Consider the following 16,051-nt stretch of genomic DNA (forward strand, 5'->3'; position numbering starts at 1 on the left):
GGGGGGCTTGAATTTGAATTGGGAAGAATAAAATTTCAATCGCTAATGAAAACGGTGCGGTTCGCATGATTTAAAAAAAAAAAAAAAAGACAAATGGGACGCCACGTCTGGTGTGCAAGTGTGCAGCTGTACAGTTGTTGTTCCGTAGAACAACTCGGGAATTTAAGGTTCTTGTGTGGTACGTCTTGAGAGTAAGCCTAGTACTACTGTACATACCTAACTCATTTGCTCAAAAGGAAAGCGAGCGGGGCAGCCTACATATTCATGGAGTCCATTCATATGTATATATATAAAGAGTAATGTTATATATAGTTAAAAAATATATATAAACGATGTGTAATTATTTTAAAAATAATAGAATTTATTATAAAAATATTAATTTTTTCATATAAATTTTATTTTTATTCATTTTTTCAAGAAGATTATGCAGCACTTACGTACTTTATAATTGTAAATATCATTTCTCATATATATTTATATAGATGAATAATACTATATAATGTTATAAATTATGTAAATGTTGCAAACTAATTTTTTGTAAACTATTAAAAATTAAAATTTTCATACAAATCCTATATATAATACTTATTTTTTCAAAGAAAAATACACGACGCTCGTGAATTGTATTACTAAAAACATCATTTCTTTATATATACACTTTCTTATTTAAGGTCCTAATGGTTAAAATTCTGTCAGCCTTTTATGGTTGCTTTACAGCCCAACTCCATGTATATGTATATATATATATATTCTTCTGCATGGTGAGTATTTTCTTTCAAACTTAATTGAAAGCTATCTGACCTCAATAATAATGAAAATATACTGCTGCCCGTGAAAAAAGGAAACCTTGAGTGGGTTTTCCTATTTGGGTTTTTCGTTCACATTCCTCTCAAGATGTCGTTATATACCAAGTCCCCCAATCCCCTTTCCGGACCACTCCGGCCCCCTTTTTCTTTCCACTTTTTCCGTAAAAAAAACGGAAGAAGAAGAAACAAATAGTTTTTTCCAAAAAACTTCTCAAACCGATTATTGTATGAAAAATTTTATTTATAAGATGGTGTAGACAACACATCTAATAAAGCGCTTACGTCGTATAATTTAATTTAAAAGAAAATTTTAAAAATTTAAATCTTATAAATCAAATCTTACCGTCTAAATGATTTGAATAATCATGTGCTCTACACACAGACTAGAAACTAGAATAATTCCTATTGTGTATATATATATGTAGAACAAAAAATTAAGTAGGAGGAGGAGGATATATAGAGAAAACTAAATATTCATTTTCACCTTTATATATATTATATATATATACTACAAAAAAAATAGATTTTAGTGACCAATTTATTATAACGAAAAGACTATTTATAACCAATTTATAAGGAATGTGTGATTAAAAAGATTGGATCTCAAGGACCGAATTACTAGAAATTCGTCTAGCTTTCTTATAAGTGCCTAGCTCTTAATGCTTACGAAAGGGTTTACTTCAACTTCTTCTTCTTCTTCTCCTCTTCCGCTACTTCATTTGATGGAAAAACTTTATTCTTTCCTTTATGCTTTGAGTTTGAGAAAGGGAAAAGTTAGGTTGACACTTGAAAATATATATTGTTTATTAAAATCCAATTGCAATGTGGAGGAATAGCCCTCTCCACATTGACAGAGAATTTGAATAATTTGATCATCATAATGGTGGACAGAATCTATATCTTTCTTTCTTCCTAGCTTTTACAGCTAATACGTTCGTACTAATAATTTATCTTCTTTAGTTATTTTATTCATGCATATATATGTTCTTTTATAACAAAGATAAACCCATGCATGCATGCAACTCATTGGCGCACACCTCTATTTATCGATCTGTTGAGTCGTGGTGGTTCTGCTCGTCACTATCTGCATGCTAGCTAGAGTTAACCTGAAAGGACCGGAGATCAAGAGGGATTGGGGGCTCTCATATTATTCTTTCATTGAAATACATGCATACATACATGTGTCATCATGATGTCATGTGTATATATATACATGTGTTTATATATATATATATCATGGCAAATCAATTCAGGTTGATTTTGGGCATGAACAAATTAGATATGATATACAAAACAAGAAATTTGCTCAATGTGATCAGTTATTTCTTATAAAAATAATTATTTTTTATCAAAATAAGTATATTTTGATATAATTCGTCACAAATATTTATTTTTTCTTGTAGTGAGTCTTAATTATAGAGTTTATATATATATATATATATATATATTTAATCAAACCCATGAATTAGTAAGAGAGAGAGATATATATATATATATACACTAATTACATGCATGCTTTTGAGTAGAAATAAACCAGTAAAACTGATTAGGCCTTTGAATAGACGTCCATTGTTTTTTTTTTCAACAACTAATTTGATGGATCGACCCATAAATTCGGCTTATAATTATAATGGTTAACAGTACTTAACACAATTAATAATGCTTAGGGGATCGATGAGATTAATTCGGTGATCACTTCCGAAGTTATTTTCAACTGCTTAATCATGATCACTAGCTACCATATTATATAAGTTTTCGAGACCCCGGACGGTACTAGATTTTTTCAAAAAATAATCATCTAAAATATTGTACATACCATATATCATGACCTATTGAACAAGTTGTTCCTCTCAATTTTATTGAAATAGATTGATGTATATATATATATCCACATAGTACAAAATATATAATATATAATATAGTTTGATCATTACATTATAATTAATATGGATTTTGAATATATAACAAATGAAATGACTAAAACAACAACACCGATCATCGGCAAGTTTTACTAATCAATATATTGGATTATTATATCCTCTTTTTCTTTTTCTTTTTCTCATTTATGAAGTTTTGGTTATCATAATTTTCTATTATTTTTCAAGGGGTTCGTTATAATAAAAATGAATTTTTGTGACTAATATTTTGCAACCAAAAAGACTTTTCGGGGAAAATATACTCATTTTCGTTGAAAATAATTCAGCAAAATAATAATTATATATAAAAACTCGTTTTTTTTGCAGTGGTTATTGTATCATTGTTAAAAATATTACATGATACTTTGAATGAATTGGGAATTTGGGAAGAGATTAGTATTCTATTTTGGCCTTCAGAAACAAGCTGCTGATGATGATTCAAATGTCAACAATTCTAGACACACGTTGTGGAATATTGGACGCCGATGGAGACCTTACCTGCATGTTTATAAGTAATATTGGCCGGACATCAAAGTACTATATATATATATATATATGGGTTATATATATCTGATACAAATTGCAACCCTTGCTAGCCTATTGGTGTATGGACTTTCTTTCAACTCTGATTCATTATTTGACCGCCATCTGATCAGGATAGTTCTATATATATACAAATGCTTATGGTTGGAAATATACAAATCAAAATAATTAAATATCTTTTATTGGATTATCAAATTTCTTTTTTTTTTTCCTTTCATGCTTTCGATCGTACTTGATCCATGTCATGTTATAGGAAAATAAATAAATAAATACCAAAGTTTTTAACTATGTTGTTAAGAAATACAAATAATTAAGGCCCTTTTTGAAACTTGGACTAAATTGAGATCAACTCAACTTCTTAGTCTAATTTTAAATTGAGTTTAACATCCAAACATCTAACTCTTAAATTACTAAACTTATCTCAACTCAAAACCTCTTTACACGTGGAACTCGCAACTTTTCTCAACTCAACACCTCTTTATACATGAGACCCACAACATTTTTCAACTTTCTATAAATACATTTAAACTCATATTAGATGGACTTCATAAAACTTTCTCTACTATATTAACTTATTACTATTTATAAAAAATTCAATTCATCTCAATTCAACTAAATATCCAAATGGGACCTAAATCTACCTATTATCATCAGTCTAAACTTAGGATGAATTGTAATTTCACACATGTAAATCATTTTCTTTTAGCCACATAATTTTTTTTTTCAAGTTTATATATAGGTGAAAATGTAATTTCTTTTGGCATTTTGTTGTAAAAACACATCCATGTATTTATATTTACAACAAAATTGCCCGAACAAATTATATATGACATCTTAGCAATCCAATTAAGTTGGTAATTAGCTTTGGAAAGATAATAAATGATCTTTTCATAACTTGTGTAACTAAAACTCCGTGTAACTTGTCTAGATCATATGTGATCGCAATTTAGCATATGAACTCGTACGTACAACTGATTAAGGTCGATCGGCCTCTTGATTTGGCCTCGACTGGCTACTAACTAACATGGTTGAATCACAATATATGTTAATGTTAGTAGTCATAAAGTAATCTTGATCAATTGATTAATGGTGTCCCAACCATCAATTATTATATATTAAGGTTAAAGGTTAATGGCCGGAGAATATATGGCAAATTAGCCATGGCCGGGTGATCAGTTGAGACGTTGTTGGTGGTGGGGGGGGGGGGGTCTCGGTACAAGTTGATCGACCTACCAATTAGTTAAATTTATAAATAATTATACTGTAAATTATCGAAAACCAATGGATCATACCAATTAGGAAAAATCATACATATTCAGTACCCGTAAAAATTAATTCCATTCTTTCTTTCATATTTTTTACTTTTCTTTAATGAAAACTTCAAAACTTTTTAACTTTTATCAAAGAAAAGTCAAAATTTGAAAAAAGAAAAAACATATCAATGAAAATATGTTTAAAACACATCTCAACAAGATTTTCTTCAAAGGTTTTTTAATAGTTGAAGACAGTTTAAAAGATAAGTTTTCTTACAATTTTAAATATCAATTAAAATATGTTTTTTAATAAAATTTTAAAAAAAGTAATATTATATATAAATTTTAAACAGACAAATTTCATATAAATCTTTAAAAAAAAATAAGTCTCACTAATAAAAAATAAATCTTTTATACTTTTCTAAGATAAAATTTATTTTTTTACGAAGACGAGAATTTTTCTACTCGAGATATATACATGTCATTTTTCTAAGAGAAAAAGTCACTTTGCTGTCCAGGTGGTACCGCTTAAGTGTACGGTTTGAAAAAAATATATATATTTTTTTATTTAATAATTAAGAAAAAGATTTTAAATGTATTAGTATATATATTTTTTATTTAATAATTAAAAAATTATGAAAACAAAATTTTTTTTAAAAAAATTTTACACTGATAGGCAAGCCTAGCGGTAAGAGTAGTCCCACCCTTTTCTAAGTTGTATTTTTAATTTTATTTTTAAAAAAATAAAAGAAAATTGTAATAGCGTCCGACGCGCCTCCAACCATGCAGTGATGACTGTTGTCACTGATGATGAGTGTGCAGTACCGCCCACGAACATCTCCACAGATTTTGGTTTTGGTGCAATTCATCTGTTACAAATGAGTAAAGCTACAGAGAAGCCACTGTAGCAGTGCACACACTGCACTCACGACGTGGCTTCTCCTAGTTTTAGTTTTTTTTTTTTTTTTTTTTTTTTTTTTCATTTTGACCAAAACGGTGCGTTTTGACCCAATTTGAAATACGGTTTCCTGCCTTCATCCCCATTCGAAATGAACCCGCGAAGCACCTCTCGTTTGACAGCAACCCCCCGCGTACTGGTCCGTCTACCCAGGCCTCCCGGCGACGGCGTCTCTGTCGTCAGCCACTTCCTCTTGCTTCGGCCCGCCATCTACCCCTCGCCGCCGCTCCCCACGAGGCCGTTGAACGGAGCGAAGGAGGGCTGAATGCCCTGAAACTCCTTTCTGCCTGGGGACAAACCCGAATCTGCCTTCCTCTTCCCAGCGCCACCTGGCGACGGCGATGCACTGATCAGCGCCACCTACAAATGTCCCCTGAACCGGCGCATCCACTCCCCTTGAAACGACTGTGAACCGAGGAAACCATAACTCATTCCAAGTTGCTCTGTTTCGGGTAAATGCACTGAGAAGTTATACAGGTGAATATTTTCAATTTTATACGTGTTGTAATATTATATTCTTCATGTGTACATCAAGATTCGATTTTTATGTTTTTCGAAATTGGTATGATAGCTTAGGGCACGGAGAAAAACCTCAGCTTTCTGTTAGTTTTGAATGGGTTGGAAAAATGAGATAAAAATGTCAGCTTTTACTTGTATTCTGTGAGGTTTGAATGGTTGTGGATTGTGAGATAAAAATATTAGCTTTCTCGATGGGTACTCTAAGTTTGGAATATGGAGGAATGAAATGCTTGTTAGGTTTATGTAACAAGACTTGTACGTACATACATTTAGCTGTGATGTGGTTCAACCTATTGCGTAAGAAAGGGCAATGTGTTTGAAGATTACTGAGTTTAGTTAAGATTACAGAAACCACATAAGTGAGCAAGTTTTCCATTATTTTTACAGAGTAGGTAATTGGAGACACACTGGAAACATGCGTGAGCAAGTTTTCAAATTTATTTGCAGAATGTCTATAGCCAAAATGATAGAGTATACTTGCCTAAGATGTTGTAATGGTTTGTTTTTGTCATATTTGAATACCCGAGTATGTACATTTGTATTTGTCAAACTTAATAGGTTGATTTTTTTTGGCAAGAATTTCATTGTTTATTTGTCTACCTAGCTAAAGACAAGTTGAACTCAACTATATTGTCACCTGATTGATAGTTTGGACATTTTTCTATTTGGGATGAAGGTGCAAACATTTTTAATTACCAATATTAAGGTCAGAAAATATTGGTTCATTTTCTCTAGGAAGGGGTCCTTTGCATTTTCAATTTTGTGGTTTGCATGTTTAGACTAGTAAATTGTTAAGAGATGAGAAATCCCAAGTTTACATACAATACGCTCCATGGTTTCTAGTTTCCTTGGTTTTTTATATTAGTTCTGACAGAGATGAAATATTTATATTTCATACACGTCCTCATGCCCCATTTGTGCAGTGAAGGAAGTCTTAAAGCTTTGCCCAGCCAGACTGTTGGTAACACTGTCCAAGCTTTCAAGTTTTGACTCGGTTGAAAACTTTCTGCAAAAGGTGGCTATTGTTAGGGGTACGCTGAAAAAGGGTGGCATTGTGGATGTGGAAGCTGCTGCAAGAATTGATGTATTGATGTATTGATGTATATGAGTTGGACGTAAAATTCGGGCCCCAAGTTGACATTTACAGTTAGTATGATCTGGTCAGAATTTTTTGTCACATTTTGGGATAGGGCTGGTTGGATTTATGACAAATAGGGAAACTAATGTACATACTCGGGTGATGCTATTACAATTTCATCTAATGAAATCTTGGATGTTAATTATTTCCATTGATGGCCTGTGCACCCTGAAGCCTTTCGGGTAAAACTAGTTTGACAATACAATGTCTTAGCATTTTGATTTCAGGTAAGAAAAAAGGCCCTAACACTCTGAAACCAGCATAGAGAGAAGCACTGGAAATATATAACCTGCGTATTTACATTGTTTTACTTCAGTCAACTACAAGAAATGACTAGCTAGCTAGTACATAATCTGTCAACTACTTAAATAGCTGCCACTGTTAATAATTACACAGAATGGTCAACAAGAAATTACAATGACTATATCCCCAACATGGGGTTAACAAGCTGTCACAAAAAAAAAAAAAAAACTACACCCAGACAGCTCCAAAATTAACTTACAAGCTACATGGTATTTATCCAAACCAAGCAAAGACAACTACAAATGTCAAAACCCAGTACATCATTAGTAACTTTTGTTTCTGTTTTTTCAGATTCTTCACAGCGTCTCGGACTTTTTCTTCCCTTTTCCTAACGTCATAGTCGCGCTGTAATACGTCCTCCCAGCAACAAGAAGCCTTATTCTCTCTGACACGAAAATTCTCCTCTAGTAGAGTTAGTATATCCAACCAAACGAAAAATTCACACCGAGCATCTCCCTGCACACAGTGGCAAACTCCTAATTAACATGATTAAAATACCGCCTTGCGGGTAAAAAACTAACAAAAAATTAATATTTTTGGGGTATTACCGTATTATAATTTGGGCATGCAAAAAACCTCCTTCCGGGATTTTTTTTGGTGTGGGATGTTTTTAGTGGTGTTTTTAAACCACACCAACAAGTTGGTGACTCCATCACAAAATCATTAACTATAGATGATGATTCGGATGGTGCCATGCATGATTCTGAAAAACCAAATACAAATTCAAAGACATAAAATAAAAAACCTATTAACATGCTGGAATTAATAACCACCCAACTTAGTGACCAAAATCTGCCTTTCCATATGACTCAACAAAGCCAATAAACTGTACAAATTCCACAAGAAACCATAGGACTATGGCTTACGTGGTAATAGGTTTGGTCTTTAGTTTTAAGGTTCAAACTTCTCTAGACCATGGTCATTACCAGCTCAAGGCAAGAGTATATAAGTAAAAATGTAATTGGAGATGTAAATAGACTTTTTCTTTTAGCACTCACATGAAAACTTGTAAAAATCCAAGGCCAACAACCGGGACCAAAATCTGCCCTTCCATATGACATAAGTAAGCCAATAAACTGTTGAAATCCCACAAGTCCATATTATTTCTCACTTTGCCTTTTTTAAAAGCCCCATTGTGGTATATAAGCAGGATGTGTATATAATAACCATATATTAAATGGAAATAATAAGCAGTCAGTGGTATACAAATGCTCTTCGACCAAACGAGATGCCCCAACGATGTGTATACATTTCATATGAAGAGTATTACAAATGAGCATGACGCCTACATAAGGTGTATCATATGAACTCAAAGACAAAATCATTTGAACAACCCCTAAAATAGCCTAAAATTCATAAAACCAAAGAGTAAAAATCAGCACACAAATAAGTAAATGGCAACCAAACATTACATAACAAGATTCAATAATTTTTACCTAGCTCCCTTTGTTTTGTACCATTTTTTAAGATTACCACTTAGCACTGTAAAGCAAATAAATTAGGAAAAAGTAACCTGGACTAGCGTTGGACCGGATCAAGTGGGGTTTCCTCCCTATGTACACAAATATATATTGTTATTACAATGGATTTTAACTCATAATGCAGATCAACAAGGAAGCTATCTATACAAAATCAATAATAAATATATTTACTTACCCATTTCGGTCAACAATGTTTTCTCAACCCAAATCGAAATAGAGAGTGTGTGATGGAGAAAAACAGTAGCAGTGCACGGAGGGAAAACGTTGAAGAGAAGCCACCAGGAACAAAGCTTCAATCGGAGTGACCGGACTCTAGGGTTTCTGCAAGACAGAGAGAGAAATAGATGCCGATTAGAAGACCACAATGATAACCTATGCAGAGGAAGACGACCATGAACCGAGGAGAGAGAGAGAGAGTGTGAGAGAGAGAGATGAAACCGTGAGGGCTGAGGGTCCTCGGCACCCTCAGTCCTTTCTACGCTCGGGAGGAGTGGGGGGGGGGGGGGGAATGAAATGAGGGAAGGGGGGAAATGAGTGCAGAATGGGAATTAGGGATTCGAAATGAGGGATCCGGTTCTGTCGCGTTAGTGAACCCGGTCCGGTCTACACGTCATGTGTGCATTGTGTGCACCGAACAGTGGCTGCTGAGTGGATTTATTCGTTACAAATAGCAATATAAAGAGAAGTATACATCTTGGAATACTCCCAAAAAAATAAAAATAAAAATAAAAATCAATAAATAGTATTTTAAATTTTTTCTAAAAAAATGATAGGAGACAGACATTGGAGTGGGACAGTGCATTGTGACAATGATTGTCCTTTTTCCTAGTTTGTCCTTACTCGATTTTCTTACCTCATCACCTCCCCCATTTATCATATATATAAATTCTCTCGCCTTGCTCCTAAATTCAAAGCCACCCATTGAACAAACCAAGCAAGTACCCAACCATTTTGGCTGCTCTTGTTCAGTGTGTTCCCTTCTTTTGTGTTACTCTGTTTATGCTCTGATTTCTTGGGGAGAGTAACAAGCTTCTTCTCTGTAAAAGCTCTGTTTCTGTTTGAAGCTTCGACTCTTGGAGAAATGTATGCAGACACTGAGATTTTGTTCCCTTACTTCCAGAATTTCTCTCAGGAAGCTCAACAACTTGATGAGTACTGCAAAACCCAGAAGTCCTGCGCTTCAATGGTACTATTTTCTTCTTTTTCTCTCTAGCTTGGCTTCCTACTCTTTCTGGGTTTGGTTGATCTGCATTTGTTTTTAGGTTTTGAACTTAATCTGAGCTAATTTGTTGGAAGGGTCTTTTCTTACTATCAATGTGTACTTTTATGAGTGGTGTTTGTTTTGTACTCTGAGGTATCCGCGGTTTGCTTGCTGAGTAAATGAGGCAAAAGAAAGTCCCTTGTTTCAGTGAATTTGAAAGTTCTGATTTTCTATGTAACATTCAAAGTTAAAAGATTTTCGGGATTTTGATCATTTTTCTTTGTTCTTTTCTTTTCTTACTCCAATGTTTGGTCGCTGAGAAAATAGGGGGAAATAGAAAAATATTATATTAGTCATCGAATTATGGCATCTTTATGTTTTGTGCTGTTGGGTTTTCCACGAAAGAGATAACAAATAATTATTTGCGTCTATTTTTACCGAAAATTTTCGGAACATAAATGGAAACAGCTGTGAGTTTGCTTTTACATGCTGGATCTGGAAAAGGATAGGAAAAGGACAGGAAAGGAATATGAATGGAGAACGTTTTCTCGGTCATGGCTCCGTGTACTATACTCTTTCTTCCATATTCTCTTTGAATTTTCCATGTGAACTCATTGATAGGAGTAACTGTATTCTTATCAAAACTATATAAGAAATTTCCCCCTTTTTTTCTTGGGGTTGTTTGAAGAGAGGGGACGGGTGGTGTTAAGAAAAAAAAGGTGGGGGAAGAAAAAGTAAACTTTAGTTTAGCTTCTACACTTTACTCAGAAAGAAAATTAAATTAGGGAGAAGGGAGGAAACGAAGAGTTGCTCTTTAATTTTTTTTTTTTTTTTTTTTTTTCTGCTTTTTAAAGTAGGTATGGATCTTTGCTTTTGCTAAAATTAGGTGGAAGATGTAGATCCTCTTTAAGTGGCTGCCTAGCTTAGCCATTTTTAGAAGATTTCAAAGGCAACTTGATCGGTTTCTTATTAAGGAAAAGTACTTCGAAAGCATTGAACTTCAGTTATGCGTGGGGATTGTGCTTGTGATTGTGGGGTTTTCTATATAGATGCTCATTTACAGCTAAATTTAGCATGAAGGAATTTGGAACTGAAATTTCAGTAACTATCAAACCAATTTCAGCATAAGTTAATTGTATTTAAAAAAAGATAGTCAGCCTTTCTTTTTTAAAATTCTGGGAAACCCACTGAACATACTTTCCTTTCAAGAGTCAGGTCATTATGGACTTTCTTTCATACCAAGCTCATATATCCATCCGTTTATACCCAGTCAAAATGCAAAATTCAAAACCATGCTTGTTTGCTAAAGTCTGCGTTCTGTTTCCAAACTGATTTGAAGTTATCATTTAAGTAAACTTTATTCAGTAAGCCTTGCCATTCCAAATCCAAATCTGGCAGAATTGTATGATGAACACCTCTTAAAAGCCTTACTCTTCTTCTTGTCTAAGCATTCTGTCAGATGCTAGAAAATGGCAATAAGAGATGATTCCAATCACCTTCTATGCTACTCTTTGTCAAGTGAATCTGGAAAGATTTTAATAATTTAGTGTAGCATTTATATTCACTGATCATTACTTCGTCTCTCTGTCCAATATTAGTATCAATAGCAAGATATTTCAGTCAACAATTTCTTTTTTGTTACTACTAGATATTTGTTGATTTCCTTTGCTTTTGTGTAATGCAGGGTCACCTGGCTCAGACCTCCATATTAGAATATGACCTGGGAGGAGAGGGGGATCTATTCAAAGCTCCGGAACCCATCATTGAAGAACAAGTTTTGAACCTTGATCCCATGACAGCAGCCATTTCAATGATTTCTTGTGGGCAAGATGTTATCTCCACCCAAGGACTCAAGGTTGCAGACATTGAATCGCTTCAAAATGAGCAGCTTTTGAGTGAGGTCTTTTATGAGTGCAGGAAGGATCTATTGGAAAAGGCAGCAATAGAAGCACCACTCTCTGAAGTTCTGGATGTCAAGATTCCTCTCTCAAGTATAGATGAATACAAAATTCCGGAAAACAGACAACTTCCTGCTGTACCATTCCAGAAAAGTGTCAGCTCGGAATGTTTAAGCTCAATAGAGTGGATGCATGGATCTGCAGTGAAACCAAGTTTCCTTGATTTTCCTGGGATGGATTTGGATACAGTTTATGGAATGCGAAGGGCATTTAGTGAAGGAGACATTAAGGTCAGCCTTAGTTAATTCACATAATTTGCTGACATGTTTATATTTTTAGGTTGAGATAGTCAAACGGCTTTTGTTCTCTTGCAATAATGAAATCACGCCTAATCCATATCTGCAGAGGATCTTGTCCTGAAAGAGGTTGCACATGGCGTTAAAAATGTAATTATAATTAATAAAGGCAAGGAAAACATGGCATATGACAAAGTATAGGAAGCATTTTCAACCCTTTGCTATGGAATTAACGGGTTAACCCTTCTATGTGTATTTTTAAGACCTCATATTGTTGGGATTAAGGCTTAGTTGAGTTTAATATGGTGGGTTTTAATTTAGTAAAGACCACATTTATATCATTAGTATTTTTAAAAGTGGTCGTAAAATAAGTCTGAGGTTTTTGGATGATGTCTAAAAATCACAATCAATCAATTGTCTTTTACTATATCTCTCTCTCTTCCTTTTTTTTTTTTTTTCCTTTTGGTATAAACCACCAGATTTTGGAGATTCATGTACTTGCAATTGAACATCAAACATTCATTCATTTTGTAAAAAAGTCTATGAACTGAGAAATGTTTAGATGTTTCTGGCCATTTCAACAGGATGGGGTTGGGTCATTGATACTGAGTTTTTATGACAGACTCTTGGTAATGGCATGAGCCTCATCCATTCTCCCCTTGAGCGCCCATTAATTGTCAGTAACTGTACTACCGATGAGCGCCGGGAAAAGCTCTCCAGATACAGGAATAAGAAGACAAAGAGGAACTTCGGAAGGAAAATCAAGGTAATTTAATTGTTCACAAGTGTCCTTTAGTTATGTCTTACCAAATAATTTTTCTTCAGAATTATAAGAACAAAGTTATATTCATAGAGTCAGAGTTCCCATCTATACAACCGTTCAGTGTGTCCAAACTCTCACTTTGGACAGATATTCTTCATCTTACACTGAATTCTGCCAAGTTGATTGATTGCTGAAACTAATAATTTGGCTTTGTTTCAGTACGCTTGCAGGAAGGCTCTTGCCGACAGTCAACCAAGGGTTCGCGGAAGGTTTGCAAAAACTGATGAATCTGATGCCAAGAGGCAAGAACTGTTAAGTGTTAATTAATTCAGTATGAGGAGGTTTAGAAAATAAGCAGAGCAGGATTCAATGAAATAATCAAACATATAGCGGAACCTTCACTCGAAAATAGACCTGGACTCAATGGAGAGAGTTTGAATAGGTATCCCTTAATAATCCAGACACCCCAACTCTTGTAGCCTTGATCTCTTTATTTGTAGTGACGAACCACCTATGTAGACTGAAATGCTCTTAGTAGAGTTGTACAAAGGTTTGCTAAATAAACGGGGGAAAAAAAAAAAAAAAAAAGAGAAAAATAGTGTACTTGGTTCATGTATATGATTTGTGCAATGATGTAATCTTTCTAGTCTGGCTTCCACTTCACAAATGGAATGATCACCATTGTCATATTAAAACCTTCTAAACTGGAGTTTCTGCAAATCCTATTTTCTATTTTCATACATATTCTTTGGTGTCGGAAGAAGGAGATAACCCAGAGTAGGAACTTGTTAATGTTTCTCCTATTTTATATTCTTAGTTCAATTGCTGTGTGGCCGTTGAGGCTTCCACAACATTTGCAATTTTGCAGACCCCTGGCTTATATGATGAATATGAGGATTTTTTTTTTATTATTATTATTTGGTCCGGATGAAAGTTTTGCTTTCATAAATTCAAAAAAAAAAAATCTCTTGAAAAATCTTCTCAAATATTTTAGAAACTTTCAAGGAAAGAAAAAGTCTTGAATCCAATTTCACGCAAATCAATAGTTAGAAACGACCTAGTTTGTTTTAATAGATGAAAAATTGAATAAAATATTTTTAGAATATATTTTTTAATATATTTTTATTTTAAGATTTAAAAAAATTAAATTTTTTATTTTATTTTATGTAAAAATTTTAAAAAATTGTAATAATTAGGTGAAATAAATTGAAAAATATTGTAAAAATCTGTAATCAACGGGGCTTCAGATTGGGCCCACTTGATCTTGGGTTTAGTAAAACCTCTGATTGGAACCCAACTTCTTTAGCACTTAAGCTGGGTTGAGTTATAGTTGATTGTACTGGTTACTGCGTCCAGCCCAATAAAGATTATTTGGTCTCACTCGTTGTCAATGGGTTCCGGATACTTCAAGTTAGAAATATATGAAAGAGTTGGTGCTAAACCCATTTAAAAATCCGTCTGAAATTCACATGAAGGTGTAGAATAGAAGACAAGAGGGGAGAAGACGAGAAGCTAAACGGAGCTATGGTGGCCTGGTGCAGGCCATCTTTAACAACACAGGAATCTCCAGACAGACCCAATCAAAAGATTAAAATGAAAGTGTGGCTCTTTTTACCAATTAATTTACACAAATTCGTAGAGATATGTGCTGAGTCTCTAGGTCTAAAAGGTAGCTTACTCTTTAACCATAAACACAGAATTTTCTTTACTCTTAAATATGCCACAGAGAACAAAAGGAAAAGTTGGATGAATAAGTTCATATATTGGAAAATCTCTCCTAGCAACAGTAGCTTCGAAGCAAACCCAAAAAGGGACCCATCTGCCAGAAGGCATCACAGGCAGCTGCCCAAAATACCATCCCAAAAAAGGGATCGTGGGTGAGTTTTCAATTTTAAAGCCGTCATTGTTCAGACGGCATGGCTCATATCCAACACGACAAAAAATCGAGAACAGCACCCACAACAAGTAGAGACTGCCACCATGCGTGCCCCGACCTTGTTATCTTAAGCACGTTGTGGTGGCAAGTTGAGAAGATAACATATATTACTAAAATAAAACACCAAAGCTTAGATGGTTCCATGTGATCCGACATGCCAAACCAGTTTAGGCCTCGCCATTAACACCACATACCAGAACTGGAACGAGAAAAACAAAACAAAAAACAAAAGTTGTGACGTTCTTATCATCTAATTCAGGACTCATAGTACTTTATCATTGACCAAGACTTCGAATGCTCTTTGAATTTTGGCCGTCTATTTGCGCCTCTCCTTTTCGCTGCATTCACAAATCTAGCTATTCAAATGGTTGATTATATCTCCATGTTTTAGGTACAAAGACATGGGGCATCTGTTACAGAGCATGCCCGATCTTAGCTTAAGAAACTTTGTGCATCGCTTGGGGCAATGGTCAACCCCTTCAGAGCATGAGGAGAATCTTTGCAAAAATAGAAAAAGCCATTAATGAACTCGCATGCTAAAAAGCCAAGTCAAATCTTGCCATCCTAAAAAATGTTTTAGAAATCAACAGGATTTTTTTTCCACGGTACAGCATCTTCTTGAAGATGTCTTTCTCTTTAAAACCATCACCCTCCAGATCAATTAACGAACCCAACTACCGACTACTTCAATTCACCTACCATTCCTCTGATTTGGATGTAGTCCAAGTGGTGTAACCTCAGATCAGCCTCTTATCATCCCCCACCTTTTACCACCCACACTGCCAAAATCTTACCCAAAACCTGAATGAAAAGTCAAAAAAATTGAAGGTACAAAAGGTCGGTGGCTCTGAAATCCCGTTAATATCTCAACAGCTACCAATTACAGTTCCATCCACCCAAAAAACAAGTCAGGACACCCAACATGACATTTTTTCCATTTAGGATAAATAAAAAAAGCTTCCGAACCCATTTGCTTAACCGAAATTTACAGAAATTATTCGATAAAATTGTCGAGAAAGCAATGGGTTTATTCGACCGAT

At 34.3% G+C, this 16,051-nt stretch overlaps 2 protein-coding genes across 2 annotated transcripts; one reads left to right on the plus strand and one right to left on the minus strand.

Moving 5' to 3' along the window:
* Nucleotides 1–7,397: 7,397 nt before the first annotated feature.
* On the minus strand, nucleotides 7,398–9,581 carry LOC122309611. Its single transcript, XM_043123143.1, has 4 exons — nucleotides 9,093–9,581; nucleotides 8,950–8,988; nucleotides 7,985–8,139; nucleotides 7,398–7,892 (listed from the first exon to the last, which is right to left on the minus strand). The coding sequence occupies exons 1-4, from the start codon at nucleotides 9,094–9,096 to the stop codon at nucleotides 7,650–7,652; spliced, it is 441 nt and encodes a 146-aa protein (XP_042979077.1). The 5' UTR covers nucleotides 9,097–9,581; the 3' UTR covers nucleotides 7,398–7,649.
* Nucleotides 9,582–9,814: 233 nt separating this feature from the next.
* Nucleotides 9,815–13,688, plus strand: LOC122311910. The gene is made up of 4 exons (XM_043126680.1): nucleotides 9,815–10,103; nucleotides 11,803–12,306; nucleotides 12,935–13,078; nucleotides 13,295–13,688. The coding sequence occupies exons 1-4, from the start codon at nucleotides 9,999–10,001 to the stop codon at nucleotides 13,400–13,402; spliced, it is 861 nt and encodes a 286-aa protein (XP_042982614.1). The 5' UTR covers nucleotides 9,815–9,998; the 3' UTR covers nucleotides 13,403–13,688.
* Nucleotides 13,689–16,051: the final 2,363 nt, after the last annotated feature.

This window comes from Carya illinoinensis, chromosome 5, assembly GCF_018687715.1.
Source record: "Carya illinoinensis cultivar Pawnee chromosome 5, C.illinoinensisPawnee_v1, whole genome shotgun sequence".
Classification (NCBI taxonomy): domain Eukaryota; kingdom Viridiplantae; phylum Streptophyta; class Magnoliopsida; order Fagales; family Juglandaceae; genus Carya; species Carya illinoinensis.

Excerpts from the sequence above, each read along its gene's own strand:
- LOC122309611 (XM_043123143.1), bottom strand. Across the intron at positions 8,140-8,949 it reads CCGGTCCAACGCTAGTCCAG|AATCATGCATGGCACCATCC; the intron begins GTTACTTTTTCC and ends TTGGTTTTTCAG. Across the intron at positions 7,893-7,984 it reads CATGCCCAAATTATAATACG|GGAGATGCTCGGTGTGAATT; the intron begins GTAATACCCCAA and ends CACTGTGTGCAG.
- LOC122311910 (XM_043126680.1), top strand. The coding sequence starts at position 9,999 with ATGTATGCAGACACTGAGATTTTGTTCCCTTACTTCCAGAATTTCTCT. Across the intron at positions 10,104-11,802 it reads AGAAGTCCTGCGCTTCAATG|GGTCACCTGGCTCAGACCTC; the intron begins GTACTATTTTCT and ends TGTGTAATGCAG. Across the intron at positions 12,307-12,934 it reads TTAGTGAAGGAGACATTAAG|ACTCTTGGTAATGGCATGAG; the intron begins GTCAGCCTTAGT and ends TTTTTATGACAG.